The sequence below is a fragment of the Muscardinus avellanarius genome (genome assembly GCF_963383645.1).
Source record: "Muscardinus avellanarius genome assembly, chromosome: 6".
Taxonomy (NCBI): domain Eukaryota; kingdom Metazoa; phylum Chordata; class Mammalia; order Rodentia; family Gliridae; genus Muscardinus; species Muscardinus avellanarius.
The window spans coordinates 24,656,050-24,681,472 of NC_137791.1; the positions used below are offsets into that span (position 1 = coordinate 24,656,050).

The 25,423-nt window shown below is 45.9% G+C and overlaps 1 protein-coding gene across 1 annotated transcript in view; it reads left to right on the plus strand.

The window, feature by feature from the left end:
• FHDC1 (FH2 domain containing 1) overlaps positions 1-25,201 on the plus strand; it is a gene marked incomplete at its 3' end in the record, with an annotated part of 41,152 nt that extends 15,951 nt beyond the window's left edge. The window contains exons 4-11 of the mRNA XM_080697833.1: positions 7,508-7,593; positions 7,685-7,785; positions 10,394-10,464; positions 10,562-10,669; positions 13,072-13,142; positions 16,249-16,366; positions 19,860-20,024; positions 23,210-25,201. Of these exons, the coding sequence (XP_080553959.1) occupies positions 7,508-7,593; positions 7,685-7,785; positions 10,394-10,464; positions 10,562-10,669; positions 13,072-13,142; positions 16,249-16,366; positions 19,860-20,024; positions 23,210-25,201 (2,712 nt within the window). The remainder of the gene's footprint in view (positions 1-7,507; positions 7,594-7,684; positions 7,786-10,393; positions 10,465-10,561; positions 10,670-13,071; positions 13,143-16,248; positions 16,367-19,859; positions 20,025-23,209) is intronic.
• Between the last annotated feature and the right edge of the window lie 222 nt (positions 25,202-25,423).

Below are 25,423 nucleotides of genomic sequence, written 5' to 3' on the forward strand. Positions count from 1 at the left end.
CAGCACGGGCAGGGCCGGGGTCTTAACACCAGGGTGTGAATTTGTACCGTTGCAGTCTATATTTTCAAATAATCAAAGTAGGTTTTCAGTTTGTAGCTCTCTGAGAATACTCCTTTATGCCTTTGTTATTTATTTATTTATTTATTTATTTATTTTTTATTTTATTGGTGCACTGTATTCATACATCATAGTAGGATACATACTTTTGTAGACATACATGCACACTTTTCCCAGTCAGCCCCCACCCAATCCCCACCCCATTCTCTCCCTATCCCTCTCTCCCATGCTTGGCTTAGTAGTTGACATCTAGTATTATGGCAATTTATCTAAAATTAAAAATGATAATCTCACATAACAGTTTCATTTGTCTGATACCAAGCTTTTGATGACTTAAAGATAACATTTCAATATTTCTTTTTGCTTTCTTTCTTACCAGAGAATCTATTTTTTCTATTTTTTAGGTGAAACTATCATATATTTATATATTTATTTTTCAGAAAAAAATCTATCCTAATATGGAATATAGAGTCTAGGTACCCAAAACGATCTTGAAAAAGAACAAAGCTAAAAGATATATATTTTCTGATTTCAAACCATATAAAGCTACAATAATTGAAACAGTGTAGTACTGTTCTAAAGGCAGATATATAAACCATTGGAGTTAAATAAAAGCCTAGAGCTAAATTCTTCCCTATATTGTCAAGTTATTTTTGACAAGGTTTCCACGAACATTTGGTGGTAGAAATGATAATCTTTTAACTAAATATTGTTAAAAAATAATAATTACATGGAAAAGAATAAAATTGGACCCTTACCTAATCCCATATACAAATATTAACTCAAAATAGATAATAGACCTAAATACAAATCTTAAGACTATAAACTTTTAGGAGAAAATCTGGGTCATAAAACCTCACAACATTGAAATTGACAGTGATTTCTTGGTTATGATTTCAATGACACAGGCAACAGAGGAGTATACAGACTCCCTAAAAAAATAAAAAAAAATTGTATATCCAAAGACAATGTAAACAGAGTTAACAGTTACTAATAGAATGGGATAAAATATTTCCAATTGCTATATCTGAAGGTATATTAATATTCCAACTAGAAATCCTAAAAATTAACAACAATAAAGGCAAACAATACCATTTAGAGATAGGTAAAAGATTAACATAAATAATGAATCTCCACAGATAACCAATCTTAATTGTCTGTTGGATGGAAACTCTTGTTTCTCTGGTTCTGGTGTGTGTTACCTATTTCTTCTTTGTAGTTAGTCTCTTTGAGTATTTTCTCTAGTGCTGGTTTTGAAGACATAAATTCCTTCAGTTTCTGTTTGTCATGGAAGCTTCTTATTTCCCCATCTAATTTGATAGAAAGTTTTGCTGGGTAGGAAATTTTTGGCTGGAAGTTGTTTTCTTTCAGAGTTTGGAATATGTTACTCCATGCCCTTCTGGCTCTCATGACTTGGTTTGGGAAGTCTGGAGTGATTCTAATTGGTTTGCCTCTGAATGTCACTTGGCCCTTTGCTTTTGTTGCCTTTAAGATTCTCTGCTTGGCTTCCACATTGGTCATTTTGACAATTATGTGGCGTGGGGATCCTCTTCTCCGATCCTGTCTAAAGGGAGTTCTATAAGTTTCCTGGACCTGTGTATCAACCTTTTGCTCTATGTTTGGAAAATTTTCTGCTATTACTTCTTTGAAGAGATTGTTGATCCCTTTGGTTTCACTTTCTTTTCCCTCCTCTATTCCAATTATTCTTAGGTTAGCTCTCTTAAAATGGGCCCATATTTCTTCAATATCAGATTCCTGCTGTCGGATATTTTTTTCTAGATTAGAAACTATGAGTTCATTTTTGGATTGCTCATCTTCTAAGAGCGAGATTCTGTTCTCCATGTGTTCCAATCGGTTGTTTGTGCTTTGAATTGAGGCCTTTACTTCATTAATTGCATCCTTTATCTCTTTTTGGCTCTCTCTGAGTTCTTTTCGAAGCACCTCTATTATTTCTACAGTTATTTTCCTGATTTGATCTTCTAGAAATCTCTGATTTTCTGTTTTATCGGGTTCTGATGTTGTGAGGTTGTGGGCATTAATTGCTCCAGTATTATTCCTCTTTCCCATGATTTCCAATGTTTGTGCCTTCTCTGGGTTCTTCCCTTGGGTCACTATGACTTCCCTTAAGGTGTTCTGGATCTCGAGTCAGTAGTATCTCGGACCCCACTACTCCTTTACTGGGTTTTATCACAGAGTCTCCGACCCAGAGAGTCGATAGAAGCTGCTTTATACTGTGGGGGGTGCCAGGTTGCACGTTCTCCTATGGTGTGATATCTCTGCCACCACCCCTCCCCCACTGGGTCAAGTCCCAGGGAGTACAGTACTGGGATTTCTCCTCTGTGGCCCACAATTTGACTCACTGTTCTTGAGTACGCAGATGTAGCTATACTGGCCTCGCTGAATTCGCTGCTGCTGCCGCCGGTGGCAATATGGCGCCGCTGCTACGCCCTCGGCTATGGGGCTGGCGTTTTTCTTCTTGATTTTGATTTCTACTCTGAATCCCTGCAGCGTGTGCTGAGCTCGGCCACTGGGAGCTTTAGATGCTCTCTGCGCGGAGAAATCCCGCCTAGCTGTTCCGCAGTGGCTCACCTCGGCTTGCTGTAGCCGTCCCGTGAATTCGCCGGAGCCTCCGGCAGTATGGCGCTGCTGCCGCATCTGCCGCGTCCTTGGGCGCGAGGCCGGTGTATCTCCTCTGTGGCTCTGTTCTCAGTCCGCTTTCTCTCTGGAGCCTGGTGATTTTTTGTTTCACTGGTGATTTTGTTTTCTGGCTATGAAAGGCGCTGATTTTGTGGTAATGGAGATTTGTTGTTAGCGGGGCTCTTAAGCCCCGCTTTTCTCGGTCGCCATCTTCCCGGAAGTCTCCTTTATGCCTTTGAATTACGATTTTCTATTTTTTTTTCAAGGGGCTTAAAACTATGGTATTAATCATAACGCAAGAAACAGAAGAGAGTAAGCCTTATAAAGAATAATAGAGCCAGGGGTGTAGCTCAGTGGTAAGAGTATGTTCAGCATGTGCAAGGTCAGTCCCCAGCACTAGATACTAACAATGATGATCATGACCAGGATGCCAGCATGCTAGGTACTTACCAGCCAGTTAGCTGCACAGATGGACGCGCACTTCACTAGAGTACTAAGGTACCCTCTCCATAAAGACTTTTGTGGGAGGCCCTATTAACAGTGGCCTTAGAAGTGGTTTTGCCAATGGGCTCGGTGAAGCTTTCTGTGTTGGGAGGGCATGACTTTCTTTCTGATACAGTTTGAGAACTTTCTCGTTGCCTCTCCTTCCACCTATCAGCTGTTTGGCAATCTACCTATGTCAGAACTCTTCCTTTTTTATTCTTTACTATAGTGGAAGTAATATTTGTGTGTTTAAAAACTTTATTTAGCAGGGTGTAGTGGCACACGCTTCTGATCTCAGTACTTGGGAGGCTGAGACAGGGAGGATCGTAGGTTCGTTGGACAGCCTCAGCTACTTAGCCCTCTGCAGTTTAGTGAGACCCTGTTTCAAAATAAAGAATAAAAGTAGGACTGGGGGTGTAGCTTGGAGGTTGAATGTCCCTGGGTTGCATCCTCAGATTAAAAAAAAAAACAAAAAACTTTATCTAGTTTAATTTTTAAATTTTTTTTATTTTTTTTGTTTTTGACTTTTTGTTTTAAAGGAAGTTTTTGTTTGTTTTTTTTTTTTTAATTTGGAAACAGGGTCTCACTAAGTTGCTGAAAGCCTCACTAAGTAGCTGAGGCTGGCTTCGAACCTGTGCGATCCTCCTGTCTCAGCATCCCAAGTGCAGGGATTACAAGCGTGCGCCACCACGCCCAGCTAAAGGAGTTTTAAGCATACAGAGAGAACTTGAAGAGAAAAAACAGAAAGATACATATATCCTCACAGTTTTCCCTGTTATTAATTGCTACATCCATGTAATACATCTATAACAATTTATGAACCAATATTAATGTCATTATTAAAAATGACAGTTTATTCATATTTTAGTATTTATTTATTTATTTATTTATTGCGGGTCTGGGCGTGGAACCCAGGGGCATTCAACCTCCGAGCTACACCTCCTGCCCTATTTTTTATTCTTTATTTTGAAACCGGGTCTCACTGAGTTGCAGAGGGCCTCACTTAGTAGCAGAGGCTGTCCGCGAACCGCGATCCTCAGGTCTCAGCCTCCTGAATGCTGAGATTACAAGCATGTGCCACCACGCCCGGCTTAGTTTATATTTAAATCCTTTTCCGTGCCAGTTTCTGCCCAGAATACCACATTATACTATATTTTATTTTTTTACATATTTTATTTTTTATTTTTATGTGGATCATATTGAAAATGGCATACATTCGCCCAGTGTTTGATGCCCTCTTCCCCCCTAACAATAAATGTCCAGGTTAACCATGCTATATTCATACTTTTACACATATTTGGATGTAGCTCCTCCATTAATCAACCTCAGCCTTCTTCCTCTCCTACCCTTCCTTTCCAGCTTTGCTGAGGTTTCCCCTCCATTATCTGGAGTCCCTCTAGTATCCTAATACTCCCTAGTTTGGGCATATTAGAGAAAACATATGTCTCTTCTCTCTCTGTGTTTGGCTGATCTCACTTAACATAATGTTCTCCAGGTCTTTCCATCTTCTTGTGACTGACGTGATTTTGTTCCTCTTTATTGCTGAGTAGAATTCCATTGTGTGTGTTTCCCATAGTTTTGCAATTCAGTCATCTGTTGATGGAGACTTAGGTTGGTTTCATATTTTGGCTATTATGAATTGTGCTGCTATGAACATGGGTATGCATATGTTATAGAAGTTCTCTGATTTAAACCCCTTTGGAAAGATACCCAGGAGTGGTATAGCCGGATCATATGGTGGATCTATTCCCAGTTTTGTAAGGAATCTCCACACTGATCTCCATAGTGGCTGAACTAGTTTGCACTGCCACCAACAGTGTAAAAGAGTTCCTCTTTCACCACATCCTCGCCAACATTTGTTGTTATTTGATTTCTTTATGCTTGCCACTGCAGAAAATTGGAATAGAAGGAACGTATTTCAACATCATTAAGGCAATATACAATAAAACCAAAGCCAACATCATATTGAATGGGGAAAAACTACAAGAATTTCCTCTAAATTCAGGAACAAGACAAGGATGCCCACTATCACCACTCCTTTTCAATATAGTCCTTGAGACTCTTGCCACAGCAATAAGACAAGAGAAGGAAATCAAAGGAATTCAAATAGGAAGAGAAGAATTAAAACTATTCTTGTTTGCAGATGACATGATCCTTTATCTAGAAGACCCAACAAACTCAACCAGAAGACTCCTGGAGCTGATTAACCAATTCAGCAAAGTTGCAGGATACAAAACCAATCTAAAGAAATCAGTTGCATTTCTATATGCCAACAATGAATCCACAATGAAAGAAATAAAGAAAACAATTCCATTCACTCTAACCTCAAAACTAATAGAATACCTAAGAAAACCTAACCAAAGAAGTAAAAGACCTCTACAATGAGAGCTATAAAACATTAAAGAATGTATATTCATTGTAGATATTTTAGAAAATAAAAATTAGAAGCAGAAGAAAGTAGTTGTCTCCTGTAACCATGCTGGCCGGTATATGCAGGGCCTTTTCATCTTTTTGTCATGTATGTAAGTGTGTGCAGGGGAGGGTTGGGGTCATAGACACTTTTTAAAAATTTTATAGAAATGTACATGGTACTGTACTTGCTCTTTGCTTAGGGGGAAATCATTTTTAAAATATTTCACCTTATTTTTGTTTTGATTAATATATATGAGTTAGACATATTCATGGGGTTTCATGTGATACTTCTGTATACAGTGTGGACTTATTAAATTTAGCTTCTGTTTATCTCCTTTCTGTACCCCTTCTCAACCTCTAGTAATTATTCCACATTCAGGTCCCCTTTTTTTTTTTAGCTCCCATATAAGAGAGAAAACATGTGGTTCTTGCCTTTCTGTATCTGGCTGATTTCACTTAATAATAATGTCCTCTAGTTCCATCCATTTGCTGTAGATGACAGGATCATTTGTTATGGCAGAATAATGCTCCACTGAGCGTATATTCTGTTTTCTTTCATCCGTTCATCTGTTGATGGGGGCTTAGGCTGGTTCCATGTGTTAGTGATTGTGAATAGTGCTGCATCATGGGAGGAAAGCTCAGCATTGATCTTTTAGTTGTTTAAGCATTTCCCTTTTTATCTTCCTGTTGGAGAGCCAGCATCTACTCACCTCAAGGTACAATTGTCCAGGACAGCCATGGTGGTGCATGCTTATAATCCCAGTATTTGGGAGAATCACAGGTTTGAGACCAGCATCAGTAACTTAGTGAGACCCTAAACAACTTAGCAAAACTCTGTTTTAAATAATAATAATAGCCGAGCGTGGTCCGCGCTTGGGAGTTGGAGACAGGAGGATCGTGCAGGTTTGAAGCCAGGTGCACTGGCTTAAAAGACCCTGTTTCCAAATAAAAATATAAAAAATAGGTCTGGGAGTGTAGCCCAGATGTAGAAGGGCTTCCAGGAACCCCAGTACCACAAAAATAAATAATAATAATAATAATAATAATAATAATAATAATAATAATAATGCTGGAGGTATAGCTCAGAAGTAGAATGCCCCGGGTTCAATCCCTAACAAAACACACACACACACAGACACACACACCAATAGTTGAGGCCAGGGGTGGAGCTCAGTGGTAGAACACTTAACTAGCAAGGTCCTCAGTTCCATCCCCAGCGCCACAAAACAAAATAAAAGATATGAGTTCCTTCATATAAGCGCTTGTATATGAAGTTGAATTGGACCATAGAAAGATCTGTGTGGGACCTTACCCAGTCTGAGTATTTTAAATCCAAAATACTTAAAATAATAAAATCTTGTTCACTGATGACTTAAGGCATTATAATGACTATCCAGTTCTTCTCCCAAACAATGACATCACCTCCAGATGATTCCTTACAGGACATTTTCTTCCTTAGGACGGATCCTTTCCCAGTGCCGCCCTTAGTGCCCTGCCTGAGGGTTTGAGCGGCTCCAGCTCTCTCTCCTGGGTGTCGGAGAGTGCTTGTCTGTATCACATAAGTGACACTAGCTCCTCTCCTTCAAATTGGCATTTGTTTTTTGTTTTTTCCTTTTACAATACAAGGTCTTAGGGCTGAGGGTGTAGCTCGGTGATAGAGCGCTTGCCTAGCGCACCCAAATCCCTGCATTTGGTCTCCAGCATGGCAAAAAATAAAATAAATGCAAAGAAAAACAACGTGGTGGTAATTGTGATGATTTTCTTTTCTCTTTTTTTTTTTGGGGGGGGGGGGTCTTATTAATTTGACTTTAGGACCTATACCCTATTTTCTTATATTTCTAAGATGTAATTTAAAATAATCTTAAAATTTAATCCTAAGTGATTTTCTTCTCTATCTCCCTTTCCATTTGTCTTTTAGGTAAAGAAGTTAAAAACATTTAGTGGCGATGTGTCCAAGCTATCCCTGGCAGATTCCTTTCTGCACTACTTAATTCAGGTGCCAAAGTAAGAATAATAGCCACTGATTATTGCTCTTTGCAGAATAAGGCTTCTTAAATTGCCATTGAATTCTACAGTTTTACTTTTTATTTTTCAGCTATTCACTTCGGATCAAAGCCATGGTGCTAAAGAAGGAATTTTTACCTTCTTGTTCTTCTCTGTACAAAGATATAACAATTTTAAGAAATGCTATAAAAGGTAAGTACATATATGATTCTCCATACAATTTATTTTTTATTAATTTTGGTGGCGATTTATTTTTTTAAGAATTCAGTTGAAATTAGAAATGGAAAGTTCTTTTTGTGTGTGTGGTGCTGGTGATTGAACCCAGGAGCATTCTACCTCTGAGATACACCCCCAGCCCTATTTTTTATTCTTTGATTTGAAACGGGTTCTCACTGAGTTGCGGAGGGCCTCACTAAGTAGCTGAGGCTGGCTGCAAATCTGTGATCTTCCCATCTCAGCCTCCCAAATGCTGCGTTGCAAGTGTGCGCCACCACGCCTGGCTGGAAAGTCCCATTTCTGACATCGTCTAAGAAGGGAAATGAGAGATCACTAGAGATGCTTTTAAGTTCATTTTCATTTACTTTTTTTTTCTCCTAATGAATATTAACTTGCCTGTTATCTTCTCATGAAAGTTATTCCATCTGGGGCTTTGCGTCCACCTTGCAGGCTGCAGCCCCTTTCTTTGGGTAGCTTTCCGTGTGTGGCGTGGTGTGCAGCACCTACACAAAGCCTGTACCCTGGGCCAGCTGTGTCTCCCCCCTGCCCTACTCTCTGGATGATGGTGATGGCCGCCCTGACTTTCTCAGGAGCAGACCTCTTTCCAGACCTCCACAGCAGTTTCTGATGTTTCTGCTCTGTGGCGTCTTCTCCCACCCACTTCCCCAGACTCCAACAGCTGGTGGTTGCCCATTTGCCTTTAAAAGGGGCCAGTTGGTCATTTTCACTAGATTATTGCCTGCCCAGATGGCTCTAGATTTGCTCTGATGTCTCCAGAGGGCAGGCCTTCACTTCTGATATCCATAGCACACAGGTCCCTCTGGGCTCCCAGGCTCCCCCAGCACTCCCCCTCCTCACACTCCCCGCTGCCCTCAGCACCAGCCTGGTCTCCTCCAGGTCATTTCTGGATCTCTAACTATTGTTGTAGAACTCATATTCCTATTTGGTTTTCCTTTGTTGAGATAAAAGTTTTTCTCTTCAATCCGCCGTATTTTCTTTACTTGAGAGAGGACATCAAGAATGAAAAAGAGCCAGGCATGGTGGCGCACGCTTGTAATCCCCGCACTTGGGAGGCAGAGACAGGAGGATCACGCTGGTTGGAAGCCAGACACGCTGGCTTAAGAGACCCTGTTTCCAAATAAAAAGTATAAAATAAGTCTGGGAGTGTAGCCCGGAGGTAGAAGGGCTTCCAGGAACCTCAGTACCACCAGGAAAAAAAAAAAAAAGAAAGAAAGAAAGAATCGCCGGGCGTGGTGGTGCACGCTTGTAATTCTCGCGCTTGGGAGGCTGAGACAGGAGGATCGCACGGGTTCGAAGCCAGCCTCAGCTACTGAGTGAGGCTCTCAGCAACTTAGTGAGACCCTGTTTCCAAATAAAATATATAAAAGGTCTGGGAGTATAGCCCGGAGGTAGAAAGCCTCTGGGTTCCACCCCCAGTACCACCAAAAATAAATAAATAAATAAATAAATAAATAAATAAATAAAAATAAAAATAATATAGGTCTGGGAGTGTAGCCCAAAGGTAGAAGGGCATCTAGTAACCCCAGTAACCACCCAAAAAAAAAAAAAAATGAAAAAGAATTTTCTTTTCAATGTAGAGGCCATACCAAGGCTGTTGCAGCAGCTTGGGGAGGATGATGGTTCTTCCTGTTGAAATAGCAATGGAAGAACGTGTTTTCATATTAGGCAATGCAAACTTGTGGGCATGACAGAAACATTTCTTATCTGGGTAACCTTCCAAAACTGGTCTTCTTAGATAACAAAATATAGGCAGTGATCCAAATGTAATTTTTTGAAACTTATACTAGACTTAACTGGAAAATACTAACTTAAAATATCATAGATGACATTTTATCATCTATCTAAATGTTATAATTTTAAAAGCCAGGTTTCTCTTTAGCTTTTCAAATATATTAGACATTTTTGAATCATGCTTTCATAAATGTGTAAGAGCTTTGGTGGTAATAAAAGAGTTAGTTTACCAATATATTACAATGATGATTTTCTTTTTAAAGCCTTTGGCATATCCAAATTAAACACATAGATTTGAATAAAATGGAAAAGATGCTGTAGGTCCCAGGGCCCCAAAGTTTAGTGTTTTGCAAATTATTTACATGTTGTCCTAGCCTGTTTTTTTTTTTTTTTTATCTTTTCCTAACTCATTGGCTCAGCAAAATACTGCTTGGTGTTTTCATATTTCATAAACACACTCTCAAGACTAGTGACTATGAAGAAAAGAATTAAATAACTATGGAGGAGAAGAAAGTCGATTTCCAAAACACAGTGTACTGCCTGGCATTAGGCCTCTGTATTTTCTGCTACTTGAACTTTTTCCTTATTGAACCCTTTTATGATAGTGAAGCGTCACACACATCGGGTCCCCGGTTCAATGCTGCAGCGTGGCGTGCCAGTGCAGGCTGCCCTCGGGATGCTGTAGAGGTGCCGCTTTCTTTCTTTGTGTAGTCTCTGCCTGCAGCTTCAGGTCAGAGCTTGCGTTAGACACACTTGCACTGCACGTGGCAGCGTCTTCTGTGCACGCGGGGAGGAAGTTCTCTAAGGCACCGCGGTGTGTTCTTTTTGACAGAGCTGATGTCTTGTGAGGAGCTGCACTCCATCCTGCACTTGGTGCTCCAGGCTGGGAATATCATGAATGCAGTAAGTAGACCCCAATGTAATTACACTGTTGTGTTTTCGGTCTTGGTGTCTGTAGAAAGGCATAATATGTTTCTTTTCCCTGCTTTGTCTTCTTTAGGGAGGTTATGCTGGCAATGCAGTGGGATTTAAGCTGTCTTCTTTGCTCAAATTGGCAGACACCAAAGCAAACAAACCTGGCATGAATCTTCTGCACTTTGTCGCACAGGTACGAGGAAGCGGTGAATACAGAGAGAGTGGGTATGCATCCCCCTCGGAGGCGGCGAAGGTTTCCCAGGCACAACATCGGTGTCCAAGTTAGGAAAGGGGCAGGGAGACTTGCATGGAGGTTCTGTTTGCAGAAGTTTTATTTGCAGATTCCCGAGTTGTGCTGCACCCAGGATTCTAGGGCTGGAGGGAGTGGGGCGGGTGAGAGAAGCCGAGGAAGCCAGTCATGAAGGATTCATGCTGTAGCAGGGGGAGCCCGCAGAAGTTTTTGCGCAGCATGATGGCATGACTGAGCTTTCTGTTTTTAAGAAAATAAGGCCCTGCGGAGGTTGGGTTGGGTTGAGTGGAGGGAGAGCTGGAAATAGGGATGTGTCAGCCGGGCATGGTGGCGCACACTTGTAATCCCAGTACTTGGGAGGCTGAGACAGGAGAATCTCTGGTTCGAGCCAGCCTCAGCAATGTAGCTAAACTCTCTGAAACCTAATGAAGAAATAAATAATATGTTTCTTTTCCTTGTTTTGTCTTCTTTAGGGAGGATATGCTGGCAGTGCAGTGAGATTTAAGCTGTCTTTGCTCAAATTGGCAGACATCAAAGCAAACAAACATATTATTTCTTTTAAATAAAGAAATAAAATCAAGCTGGGGGGGACGTAGATTTTAGGTAGAATGCCTTTATGTTTAATCCCCAGTACCAAAAAAGAAAAAAAAAGAAAAGAAAGAAATAAGGATGCGTCTTGGTAGACAGGGTGCTGTTTGGGGAGAGCTGGGGCAATGGCCACAGGAATAGAGAACAGAGGACTGGTTACTGAAACACTCCTGACATGGGATGGGTCAGACTTGTGACCAGTTATGTGTCTAGAGGTTTTCTTTTCTTTTCTTTGTGAACTGTGCATCCGAGTGCCTGGCTGTTGTTTTAGAGTTTGGAGTCTCACCCTCTACCTGGCTTTTTTTCTTCTGGTGCTGGGGATTGAACTAGGGCTTGGTGCATGCTCAGCCTGTGCTCCACCTTCAGACCCTCAGTGTCTTCATCTAGTTATGGGGCAGCGATAACAAGGCCTCAAAACCAGGTAACTGAGAAGGCTGAAGGAGATATGCCCATAAAGTGCCTAACTCATGTCTGGCAAATTGTAAGCTCTCTATAAGTAACACACACACTACTGCGACTGTATTCTTTTGAAGACAGAGGGCCGTGCTTAACTTAGTATTTGACTGTGTGTGTGTGTGTGTGTGTGTGTGTGTGTGTGTGTGTGTGTGTGTGGTATCAGCAATGGAATCAGGGCCTTACGTTTATTAGGCAAGTGCTCTACCACTGAGCTACACTCCCAGCCTTCAGCATGTGATTGAACAGTTAAATTTCAGGGCATTAAAAGAAGAAGCTGAGCCAGACATGGTGGCACACTGCTGTAATCTCAGTACTTGGGAGGTTGAGATAGAAGGATCAAGGACAGCCTCAGGAGGTAGTGAGACTCTCAGAAACCTAGTGAGACCCTGTTTCAAAACAAAAATAAAATAAGCCGGGTGTGGTGGCGCACGCTTGTAATCCCAGCATTCGGGAGGCTGAGACCTGGAGGATCACGGTTCGCGGACAGCCTCAGCTACTTAGTGAGGCCCTCTGCAACTCAGTGAGACCCGGTTTCAAAATAAAGAATAAAAAAATAGGGCAGGGGGTGTAGCTCGGAGGTTGAATGCCCCTGGGTTCCATCCCCAGACCTGCAAAAAATAAATAAATAAATAAATAAATAAATAAATAAATAAAATAGAGTTGGAAGCACAGCTTGAAGGTAGAATGCCCCAGTTCAATCCCCAGTACTCAAAAAAAGCAGCAGCAGCCATGTTCCATATCCAGCATGGATTGCAGCATGGACTCAGGGCTCTTTCAGATCCACGCGTCCCTGTCCAAGTGGCAAGTGTCCTGAGTCAGTAATGTCTCCCTCCCACCCACCTTCCACTCAGCCTCCCGACAGGTAAAGAATCCAGACACCCCATGTCTGTGTACCTTCTGATTAACTTGGTTTGCAAACTGGTTTAGCAGCCAGAGGCATCCCAGTCATGTAAAGGCCCACTCCTAGGTACGGTTGGTATTTAGGCAGTACGTATTGGATTCTCTTAGACACAATGGGCCCTGCTAATCTTCCACCTCCTTCCATTGAGTCTCAGTGCACATGAATTGTAGTTCACGTCACCATCAATTGCTCTGGGAGGTTAAATGTATCTTGAGAGTCGGGGAGTTCTGGAAAATCTTACTAAGAATATCAGAGTTCCTGTCTCAGTGAATCGCTTTGAATGTAGCAGGCTGAAAAGCAGGCAGTGATTCCAAAGTTCCTTAAATCCCTAAGAAAGCGATTTCCTTCCAGTTTTATCCATCCAGTGAGAAAAAAAATTTTTTTTCTGTTTTTGTTCCAGGAAGCCCAAAAGAAAGATGCCCTCCTCCTCCACTTTTCTGAAAAGTTGCGCCACGTCCAGGAGGCTGCTAGGTAAGCAGGGGAGGCCGGAGGTGGACTGCAAGAGCTCAGCTTGTTTAAGCTGCCTTCTTAGGAAAACTGCTTAGTGGTTACAACTTTTGGACTCAAGTCTGAACTTCACAAAGTCTTGTTGAACTTTTGGGCCTTCTTTTTGTTTGTTTAACAGAGTATGTGTGCACTCTGGGGGTTTTGAAAAATTGACTTTTATTCTTTAAATGTTACTAAAAACTATTTTAATCTATTCTAACAAATATCATCAGTTTAAAAAAATATGGATTAAGAACTTCAAATCCCTCCACACCCAAAAGATGGAGTTCAAACAACACAAGCTTATTACGGTGGGAGTTGGTCTATATCAGTCAGATTTTCAGGGCCATACGTCACGGTTTCCTTGTAGAATCTAACATGGTACATTTATTTTCTATTGCATTAAAAGGGGTTGGAACCACACCAAGAGCCATGAAAGGATTTGATTCTAAACTAGTCACTCAACTTTACAGAGAAAGTATCTACCTAGCATAATGCTCTAATTACATCACTCTAATTTGCCTCTAATCCTAATATTGATGTGTGCTTTTATGAGGCATAATCTGTATGTACATACTATTTATTTTATTTTTTTGCGGGTCTGGGGATGGAACCCAGGGGCATTCGACCTCCAAGCTACACCCCCTGCCCTATTTTTTATTCTTTATTTTGAAACCGGGTCTCACTGAGTTGCAGAGGGCCTAAGTAGCTGAGGCTGTCCGAGAATTACGATCCTCCGGTCTCAGCCTCCCGAATGCTGGGATTACAAGTGTGCACCACCACGCCCAGCTCCATACGTACTATTTGAGTTCCATGTTTTTCAATTTATAACTCATATACCTGTATCCAGTGGCAGGTGCTAGAGATATCTAGTTCTCTGAGAAAAAGAGCCCTGGTTTGTAGCATTTTCTGATTCCCGTGTCACTAATACTGCTGCCCTGGCTGATGTGAGTCTGCTGACATGGATTGCAGGATGGGGAAGAGATCCCCATGGTTGGCTCTCAGAGTTGGCTCAGTTTGCCACTTCATGGATCAGTCCAGGTCATATCTTGCTAATTATGTGAGTGGCAACAGCCAGCTATGGACCATCCGCACATAAACAAGTGCGCCATAGCTCGTAGCCCCGTCATCCACCAGTATCTCACTGCGATCGACTTTATGGCCATCTAACCATAGATTACCACCTGTCTTTCTCAAAGGGCAGTTATCAGTGCAAAGGCATAAAGAGTTTATAATTCATGTTTACAGTTCACCTGATTATTCTCCAAAAAGAACAAACATCTTATAAGACATGAACTGTTTTGCTTTTTAATTACTAGAAGAAATCTCTATGGGAATATTTTTACCCTGACTAGTATAGAGATATTATTAAGAGATATATAAGGAGGAATTACCATTGCATTGTGTGTGTGTGTGTGTGTGTGTGTGTGTGTGTGTGTGTGATTGAATCCAAGGAATGCATTATACCTCCAAGCTACATCCCCTGTCCTATTCTTTAAATTTTTGAACCTGGGTCTCACTACGACGTTGCAGAGTTCCTCACTAAGTAGCTGAGGCTGGCCATGAACCAGCGATCCTCCTCAGCCTCCCAAGTACTGGGATTACCCAGTCACCATTGCACTTTTGAACTGGCATATCTGGTCAGAGTAGAATTGGGGGTTTTGTTGGATATTGTCTTAGGAAAGCTCTTTGCAGTAAGGATTACTTATCTGAAATGGAAGGTGGAATGCACAATGAGGGACAGACAGATCTCAGATGGGCACCAGAGACCTGTGAGGGTAGGAAACTGTTGTACAAAGGAAAACTGGAATCCACAGCAGAAGCATGAATGCATCCCACTTGATGAACGTCACCTGGAGTTTAGGTTTCATCTGCTTGCTTTACCAGGTGACAAAAAAATATCTTCATGTTCTACTAATGCTCATTTTATTGTGTGGTGCTGAGGATTGGACTCAGAGGCATCTACCTCCAAACTACACCACGCAGCTCTCTTTTTTATTGTTTATTTTGAAACAAGGTCTCATGAAGTTGATGAGAGTCTCACTACTTGCTGAGGCTATCCTTGAACCTGAGAACTTCCTGTCTCCGCCTCTCAAGTACTGGGATTACAGGCATGTGCCACAATGCCCAGCTTTAATGCTCATTTGACATAGATGACAAAAGCATTGTAATCAATCCAGCCATTTACTTGCAAAATTATATCGGTTGTGTTTTGGGTCCCTGTAAGATGCAGAGAGCTTGTGCTGGCTGTGGCCAAGCAACGTGAAATCAGCTTAGTGTCTCTGTGGGACCCTCAGGATCAGGACAGTCAGTACCCATGGCTGTATCGCTAGTGAGTTAGAGCTTTCTGACCAAGGAAGGCATGACTCCCAGAGCCCTGCTGGCGCTGAGTTTTTAATGCTTGTTATATAAAGGTGCTCAGACCTAGTTTATGAAAATCTTGAAAAAGTCCTGTGATTTTGGATATCACACGTGCAAGGTCAAAGCGACAGCCTACTCTCTTTGAACCAGCATGTGCTTTTAGGAAGCAATTGCCTCTTTTATTTCTTTTTTTTTTCTTTTTTTTTTTTTTTGGCGGTACTGGGGTTCCTGGAAACCCTTCTACTTCTGGGCTACACTCCTAGACCTATTTTATATTTTTTATTTGGAAACAGGGTCTCTTAAGCCAGAGAATCTGGCTTCGAACCAGCCGGATCCTCCTGTCTCCGCCTCCCAAGCGCGGGGATTACAAGCCTGCGCTACCACGCCTGGCAGCAATCACCTCTTTTAAAAAGCACATGGAAATCGGGGCATGGTGGCGCACACTTGTAATCCCAGCTTTCGGGAGGCTGAGACGGGAGGATGGCGGTTCTCGGACAACCTAGGCTACTTAGTGAGGCCCTTTGCAACTCAGTGAGACCTGGTTTCAAAATAAAAATTAGGGCAGGGGGTGTAGCTTGGAGGTCAAATGCCCCTGGGTCCCATCCCCAGACCTGAAAAAAAAAAAAAAGTACATGTAAACGCACAGATCTCAACACAGGGGCAGACAACAGGTCTGGGTCGACATGGTCTCCTGTGCGGGCTGCTCACTCTCCCCTGTCTTCTTTTTTAGATTATCTCTGGATAATATGGAGGCAGAACTTCACTCGCTCTTTGTCAGGACAAAATCACTAAAGGAAAACATCCAGCGTGACGGGGAACTTTGTCAGCAGATGGAAGAGTTCCTACAGGTTCGTGGGAGACCCAAGTCGGCCCCTCTAATCTCACTCATCTTCCCACCAAGGCTGCTTATACTGGTGTGGGCGGATTTGTGGAAGCCGCAGGTCCGTCTTCAGATCTCCCCCCAAGGTAGTGCAGGAACTTTGCGTCCTGATGCCCGTTCCTGGCAGAGGGTATCCACTGGTGTCAAGAGCTGAGGTGTCTGTTTAGAGACAGGGCTTCTGCTTTTCATGGCTCCGTCTGCTGCTGGCGCCTCCCTCAGCGAGCTGGTGTCAGCCTGGGCGCTTACACCCGCAGCAGGCCTGGCAACTCCAGTGTGGGTTCTAAACCAATCAAACTCTTTTGGACGACAGCACAAGGTTTCACAGAAATTAACCAGATACCTCTTAGGGCTCTGGCTGTTCTTCCTTCCCTTGTTTATACAGAAGAGACAAGCCGTGTTTTGGCATGTTTTCTAGTGAGAGCGCTGAACACACACACACACACACACACACACACACACACACACACACCCTTGCTTTGCCTATCAACACCCGAATACATCAGCCCTGCAGGGTGTGTCCCGGAGTTGCTCCAAATAACATCAACAAAAAACAGCAGAGTGGACATGTTTGTGACAGCTCACTGTGACTCACTAATCACAGAGTCTGACATACTTCTTTTATCTTCCTTATTTAAAAAAAAAAGTGGCACCATCTGATGCTTTTGCCTTCTGTGAAGTGGTGTGCTCACTTGAGACCCCAGGGCTGCCCTGGACACTGGGTAGGAGCAGTGGGGCCCGGAGGCAGAACCCCCAAAGCTTTTGCGCGCTAATAGACTACTACTTGGACATAGTCTCATCTCCAGGTCAGGCCGGCGAGCACTGGGCTGTGCTCGGCTCCGCCGTGCGTTTGTTATTGTCACTGAACGAGTGCCCCATATTTGTTTTCAAGTGTAACCAGCCTCTCATTTTCACTTTCAGGCACATATGTTTTTCTCACAGCGCAGTAGCAAAGCAAATGCTGCCACTAGCAGCACAAAAGCACAGAACAGTAGGAAACGTAACCAGATGCCCCAGACTCAGAAATCCAAGAATTAGCGGCTTTGCACGTCAAGGTTTAGATTCCGTTCTCGGGCTCTGTGTTTGAGCACTTGCCTGGCGCACACAAAGCCCTGGGTTTGATCCCCAGCACTGCAAAGACTGTCGCTGTGTCATTTCCCCCAAGTTCTGAAGTATTAATATCATATACCAATTTTTTTTCAGTACTGGGGATCAGACCCTTGGGCCTCACATATTCTAGGATTAGGGTTAGGGGCTGGACCACCGAGCTACACGCCCAGCTCTATCTTATGTTAAATTTTAACATAGAAAGACTTAGAGTGAAGGATGGCTCTTCTGTCTCCCCATCTCCAGACTGCTTCTCAAAGGCAACCTTGTTTTAACTTTTTAAACTCCTCTTTCTGTGTTCCCCCCCCCTTTTGATTTTCAGTGCTAGGGATTGAACCCAGGGCCTGGCACATGCTAGGAAAGTGCTCTACCACTGAGCTATACCCCAAGCCCTGATAGTTATTTTTATCTCTATAAATAAAATGTGCCATGCAGCCATGTATTTTTTTTTCTTTCTTAGTTAAAAAAAAAAGTTGACTTTCTTAATTTCTTAAGTAGGTGAGATAGAAATGTCTTCAGGTGAGTTAAGGTCAGGCCCTGTAGGACCCCGAGTGCCAGTCTGAGAACTTTGAACTCCTTGTGCTAAGCAGCAGGGAATCATTCAAGGTTTCAGAGCAAAAGGATGCTAGGCACATGTGTTTTGCAGCTCTGTGTCAGCATGTTGACCCTTTGGGCAAGACGTGGTGCGTACATTGGTTTTGGACCTGGGTTCCTGGCAGGCACGATAGAGATGGGAAGCCGGATCCGCTGCCGCCGCCGCCACTCTCCTGCCGCCCTCCTTTGCCAGCTCAGCTTTCCCTTTGTGCCCCTAATTGTGTCAAACTCGTGCAATGAAATTCATCCGTGGTTACTTTCCAGACCCGAATTCGGAGCGTTCCACTCTCCTGAGCATTTGGGCGACTTGGGTGCCATTAGGCTTTTCCTTCCTGGCCCTCGGGCGACCCCCACAGGGTCCACAGATGAGCCGGACGAGGTGGAGCTGCCCCCGCTGTAGGTTTTTGTCAGGAGGCCTGTTTTTCTGCAGTTGAGCTGTTCTTGGCTGGAGTCCACCCCCCCCACCCCAGGAGGAATGACAGGCAGAGATTTATTCTTGCATGAATACCCTTCTCACCATAAAGAAAAATATAGTGCAAAGGCACTCACTGCCTCGGGCTACTGACTCAGATGCTTACGCTCCCCGGTATTTGGTTTCCTAAATAGTTTTGGTTTCCTGCTACTTCTAGAATGTGTTTGGTTAAGAAGAGGGCCCGTAAGGGGAGAAGCGGTTGGAAGGGGTGGGAGGTGTTGAGTCTGGAAGGAATGTCTCTTTAGGTTCCATAGCTCACCAAGCGTGCTCCGTTGGTGGCACCCCGAGAGCCCCTCACTCCAAAGCAAGTGCCTCAAATGTAACCCTGCAGTGAGATTCTTGTAATTTCATAAAGGAGCATACCTCCTATGTCCCTTCTTCATGTACGTTTTATCTTCTTGGGACTTCATTGTTTTTCCAAATGCTCAGTGTCCCGGGGACTGAGGGCATCCTTCATCCCTCTTACCACACACCAGGGTGTGGCTGATCCCATCCTAAAAGAACCCACCAAGGAAAAGCTAGCTTTGTCCACTCCCACCACCAGGTTGTGGCAGTACTAGAATCTGTAGAGGTCTTGGAGACCTCTGTGTTCTAGAAGAAAAAAATAAAATAGTAAAAAGGATTTTTTTTAATGAGATACTAATACCATGGAACCTACCAGAATCTCCTGAGGTGCTTTAGTAAGCTATCTACGCGGGGTCCACCCCAAACGTATTAGCTGCATGTGGGGTACAAGCCTGGACGGTTGGCAGAGCTTCCCAGCCGCTGCGAAAGCACCTGTGGTTTAGACACAAGGGCTTCAATCCTGGGAAGAGGGGATGCTGACCCCACAGGGCTTATTTGGAATTAAGTTTAGACTCTTTCTCAACAGGGCAAAATAGACAGCTTGTCAGAACAAGCAAACCCTAGGCCAGTTATGAGAGCTGTGAGAAGGAAGAGCAGATGAGAAAGGAGGTTTTCTGAATGGAACAAACTATCATTCTATAGGTTAAACTCTTCACCCCCTCCCCAATGAAAACGGGGTCTTGCCGTGTTGCCCAGGCTGCCCCCCGCCTCAGCCTTGGGGCGCCTGGCGCCGCATCTTCTCCAGTCTGTTTTGTGGCTTCCTGGGCTCCTGCAGGCAGTCACCTGCCTTCCATGTTTTGCTTGGGTCGCCTTCTTTTCCGAGTGCAGCGGCCTTACAGGAAGCCTGCCCTTCTCCAAGAGCTGAAACCGAGCCCCCTGCACATCTTCCCGCGCCTCCTCAGCCTCCTTAGTTGACTTCAGCGTCTGCCTGTTTGTTTTTCCGCAGTTTGCCATGGAAAAGCTGATGGAGCTGGAGCACTGGAAACAGGAGCTCCAGGGCGAGGCCCACACCCTCATAGATTTCTTCTGCGAAGACAAAGAAACCATGAAACTGGATGAGTGCCTCCAGATTTTTAGAGACTTCTGTACCAAGTTCAACAAAGCAGTTAAGGTACGGCTGGTGGCATCTCCCAGTCTCGGGTGCTGTGGACTTTGCTTTTTCTTCCTGCTGACAGAGTCCTCTGCCCGTGTTAGAGATAGTTCTTCATCTCCACGGTTTCAGGATTACCTGGTCCAGGCAGTATGGGCACACCAGCTGGGAAGACAGGGCCTTCCCTGACCTGCAAGCCTCCCTGTCACCAGGAGTCTGGCATTCAGTGGTCCCTGTTCCTTTGCCGCTCATACCAACACGTGTAATAATGTCTTCTTTTTGTGTGTGTGTGTGTGGTACTAGGGATTGGACTCAGTAGCATACCCCCAACCCTTTTGAAAACTTTTTTGTTGTTGTTTTGAAACAGGGTCTTGCTTGGTTGCTGAGAGTCTAAGTTGCTGAGGCTGGTCTTGAACCTGCGATCCTCCTGTGTCAGCCTCCCAGGTACTGGGATTGTAGGCATGCACCATCATGCTTGCCATAATAATGTCTTAAAAGTATTTTGTTAGCAAACTTCCTTTATGATGAAATTCATAGTATTTAAAAGTCTCCTGAAGATCCTGAATGGCCTGCTCAGCCCTCCCTAGAAGAGAATGTTAACTTTCAAGGAGACTTTGGTTGCAGTGGGCCTTCTCCTTCCTCCGTTTCCACACGGCAGTTTCGAGGTGGTACTGGGGCCATGGGAACACCACTGTCCTCAGCCAGTGAGGCCTTGGAAGTTTTCAAATATTGCTAGGTGTGGTTGTACATACCAGCAATCCCAGTACATTGAAGGCTGAGACAGGATCACAGGATCAAGGCTAGCCTGGACTATTTAGAGAGACTCTGTTTCAAAATAAAATAAAAGTGGGACATGAGGGCTCATGCCCGTAATCCCAGCACTTGGGATGCTGAAACAGGGGGATCAGAGGTTCTCAGCCAGCCTCATCAACTTAGTGAGGCTCTGTTTCAAATTAAAATAGGGCTGGGAGTGTAGCTGAGAGGTAGAATTCCCCTGGATTCAATCGCCAGTACCACAATAAAATAAAATAGGGCCGAGAGTGTAGCTTGGTAGTAGAGTGACCCTGGATTCAATCCCCACAGAAAAGTACCACCAGAAAGGGGAGTTCTCAGGTATCTGGAAATCTAGGAAGCTGCTGCTGGACCAAGCACAGCAGCTACACTTCTCAGCCTTTACCCATCAACTCCAGTGGTTCTGAGCTGAATTCAGAAGCCAGAAACCTCTCTGGGTAGCTTGGCTTTGCAAATCAAACCTTTATCTAATTGCTAAAAACAAGATAGCAGTTCACACCCCTTGATTTCAGGTGGCAACGAGGAGCCAGGTGCTTCTGAGTCATCTCTTGCCCTACACTTCATTTTATTTATTTGGTGCTAGGGATGGAGCCTTGCATTCTGGCCCTGAATGTAGACTTGTCCATAGCTGAATTTCTTGGAGGGACTGATCACATTTCTCTTAAGCCCAAAATTACTTTGAGTTCCCATCCCCTCCCTTCTATATCCAGCTAAGAGAAGGAGGCTTAGCCTGTGGCCACGTCGATGCTCCTCTGTCCAAGCAGTGAGCTCAGCAGTGGAGCCCATGGCGTGTGGGGCAGATGCCAGATTGGCTCTTTCTGACTTTCTGAGGCCCTCACTCCCCATCTGAATTCCAGAGACCCATACAGCCACCTGTGTGATGCTCTCAGCTGTTCTGAGAGCCAGGACCTGGCTCCAGCCCCACCATGGGCAGCCTGAGAGGTCTAAGGACCCTCAGGGAGGCTAAGGCCAGAGCTGAAGGAGGAGCCAAGAGTCCCAGTCAGAGCTTGCAGGAACTTGGAAAGTCCGCTGTAGGAGGAAATTGATTTTCAAGTAAAAACTGCTAACAAAAACAGATTGGGTTGTGAGACCCATGTAATTATGTGATTACAAGGATCTCCCTGCCAGAAAGAGGTCCACGGTTTGTGACACAGCACAGCCCTTCATATCCACAGTTCTGCATCTGCTGATTCAACCAATCACACGGTGAAAATAGTCTTTAAAAGCGCATCTGAGCTGGGCGTGGTGGCGCACGATTGTAATCCCAGTACTTGGGAAGCAGAGACAGGAGGATCACAGTTTTGCGGCCAGCCTTGGCAAATTAGTGAGACCCTGTTTCCAAATAAAATTAAAATAGGGCTGGGGTAGAGCCTGAAGGTAGAAGGACCCCTGAGTTCCATCCCCAGTAACACACAAAAAAAGTGCATCTGTGCTAAACAGATGCACAGACCTTTTCTTGTCATTTTTCCTAAACAATATTTACATAGCACCTATATGACATTACATATTATAAGTAATCTGGGAATGATTTAAAGCATATATGAGGATGTGCATAGGTTATATGCACATTCTACACCATTTTATATATGGGACTTACACAGTCACAGATTTTGGTATCCAGGGGGAGGCTTTTTGTTTTTTGTTTTTATTTTTGTTTTGTAGGTCTGGGGATAGAACCCAGGGGCATTCGACCTCCAAGCTATACCCTCTGCCGTATTTTTTATTCTTTTATTTTGAAACAGGGTCTCGCTGAGTTGCAAAGGGCTTCACTAAGTAGCTGAGGCTGTCCTCGAACCATGATCCTCCGGTCTCAGCCTCCCAAATGCTGGGATTACAAGCGTGCGCCACCACGCCCGGCTAGGGGAGAGGTTTTGAAACCAGTGCCCTGCAGATACCATGGGGGACACCTGTCTGTGAAATTGCACAGGAGGTAAAGTTTGCTTAGCTCGTGCTGGTTCCGTTTCACTGAGGACCGACCGGTGTTTCGCAGCAGGGTGAAGGGCTGAAGTATTTGTAAAGCATACCCGCTCCTCCTCTTCTCCGATTGTCGGACCAAGCCGGCTTTCCTTGGAGTGAAGGTCACATTGCATGTGTGTAATCACAGCCTGCACTAAAGGGACAGTACCTTGGCTGGAGAGCTAGAAATTGGGCCCAGGGATCAGATAACTGCAGACAGATTGTTGGGGCCAAGCCTAGTGCGTCCCTGGGGTCAGACCCCCAGGTTCCTCGGGAGCCTTCCCCTTCTTACACACTCACAGACGTGCAAACAAACGCTCACAGTGTCTTTCACGGCGATGGGTGTGGCCCAGGCCTCCCCTCCGTGGAAGTCGCTTTCCTGGAGGCTTGGTGCTGGTGGCTCTGGAATTGCACCTGGACCTGGTTTCTCACGCCGGCTTCTCTCCACCCCTGTTCAGGACAACCACGACCGGGAGGTGCTGGAGCTGCGCCAGCTGCAGCGGCTGAAGGAGCAGGAACAGAAGAGGCGGTCCTGGGCGGCTGGGGAGATAGGGGGCTTTGGCCGCAGCAGCAGTGAGAACGACGTGGAGCAGCTGGCCAAGAAGGGAGCAGAGGACCTGCCCCCTTTCCTGCGCCCCAGGCCCAGCAGCCCCTCCAACCGCCCCCCCAACACCCGCCGCTCCCGCCTCTCACTGGGCACCTCCGCTGACCGTGAGCTGCTGACCTTCCTGGAGGGCGCCACGGCCACTGGCGACCCAGCACCTGCACTCGAGGAGGCCAAGTTCAACAGCTTGCCCCGCAGCAGCCCCAGGCAGGCCCGGCCCACCCTGGCCTGGATGGAGCCCGCAGCACCAAGGGACCCTATCCCTGCACATGAACCTCAGGCCTCGGAGGGCCAGGGGAAAGCCCCAGGCCCAGCCCTGCATCCCGAGGAGCCCGAATCGGCCTTTCCCAGGGCCCGACGCATTGGTGCAGGCCTCCTTCGCAAAAGGAACAGTGAACCTGTGGGCCTGGGCCCCTCACGGGCCGCCCCGCTCTCGCCCTTGGCCCTGGGCGTCACAGAGCATGAGCTGGTGACAGGCCTGGCCCAGTTCGACCTGCAGGCTTCCAAGGGCCCGGAGGAGCCATCCCAGCTGACCCCGAGTGACGTACCCCCGATGGAGCTGGAGGCCTCGAGGGTTGAGAGCTCACAGTCCCTTAGTGCCTGCCAGGACAGCCAGACGCCCATGGGCAGAGGTCCCCAGGAAGGGCCCAGCCCAGCCCCAGAGGATGACAGGATCACCCCAGATGAGCCCAGCAGCACAGCTGTGGTGTCTGTGGGCAGCAGCGACCCTGAGCACAAAGACCCTGCGCCTCAGTTCCACATCTCGGACACTACCGACTGCTCTCTGACCCTGGACTGCTCAGAGGGGACAGACTCCAGACCCGAGACGGGCGTGCCGGAGGAAGAGAGGGACGGGGATGGCTCCATGTCCTCTGGGATGGGGGGCAGCCAGGTCTCCTCCAACCCAGCCTCCAGCCCTCTCGGCGAGGTGTCTGCTCCTGCTTCCACCAAGAGTGAGTCCACCTGCAAGGGAGGCCTGCCCAGGGACAGGCCCAGCAGAGGGAGGGATAGGACAGGACTTCAGGGGAACAGCTTCAAGGAGGCATCTCCGGGGACAACCAAACCTGCCAGCGTCCGGAGGAGCCAGGGGGCCGCACCCAAGCCCGTGCGGACCTTAAACAGCTCTGAGAATGAGAGCATGCGCAAGGTGGTACCCATCTCCAAGTCCAGCAGGGGCAGTGGTGGCTGGAAGCGGCCTGAGCCATCTCGGGGCCTCCCTCGGGAAACTCCCAGCAGCACAGACACGCTGCTGTCACGCCGGAGCTCTGTGAAGGGGACCTCAGACACGTCGCCCAGGAGGTCGCCCACGGGGCTGGGCAACACCCGGCCGGGGAAGGAGTCTGCCCTGCAGGCCAGGGTCTCTCTCAGGAAGCCCAGCGCCAAGCCCCTCAGGAACATCCCCAGACAGAAACCCGAGGAAAATAAGGGTTGCCGTGCCAGCTCCGAGGGCCCTGAAGAAGAGCCCAAGACCCCGCCGGCCCCCAGCGCCCCCCGAGCCCCAGCCTCTGTCCCCAGCTTTGCCCGGAACACGGTGGCCTCCTCCTCTCGGTGTGTGAGGACAGATGCCCCTGCTGGGACCAAAGCTCCCGGCATCACTCGGACAGTCTCCCAGCGGCAGCTCAGGGTGAAGGGGGGTCCTGAGGATGCCAGCCCCAGGGACAGTGGTACCCTGAAGCGGGCCAGCAGTGCCCGCACCCCCAGAAAGTACCCTGAATCTGCCGAGGGACCCAGTGCCAACACAGAGGCCTCTGCGAAGGGCAGAGGCGCTGGGGAGAGAACCTCCTTTAGACTGAAGGACTCGGGTCAGACCTCGCTGGGGAGGATCCTTCACCCGCTGCGGAAGTGATGGGCTTCCGTCTGCCTCTCTGGCCTCTTGGGGTGCAGATGGTGAGGACTGGCTTGGGGGTGGGAGTGGGAAGAGGCCAATACTGAATGTTTTTGTTACACATAAAGCAATCCACTGGTGCCAGGGTCATATCACTAAAGGTACGGTCTGGGGGCCTGTGGACTGCAGGCGCGGTGTGGACTTCTGCCGTAGAACCCAGAGCCTGAGAGCTTGGTTACTCCA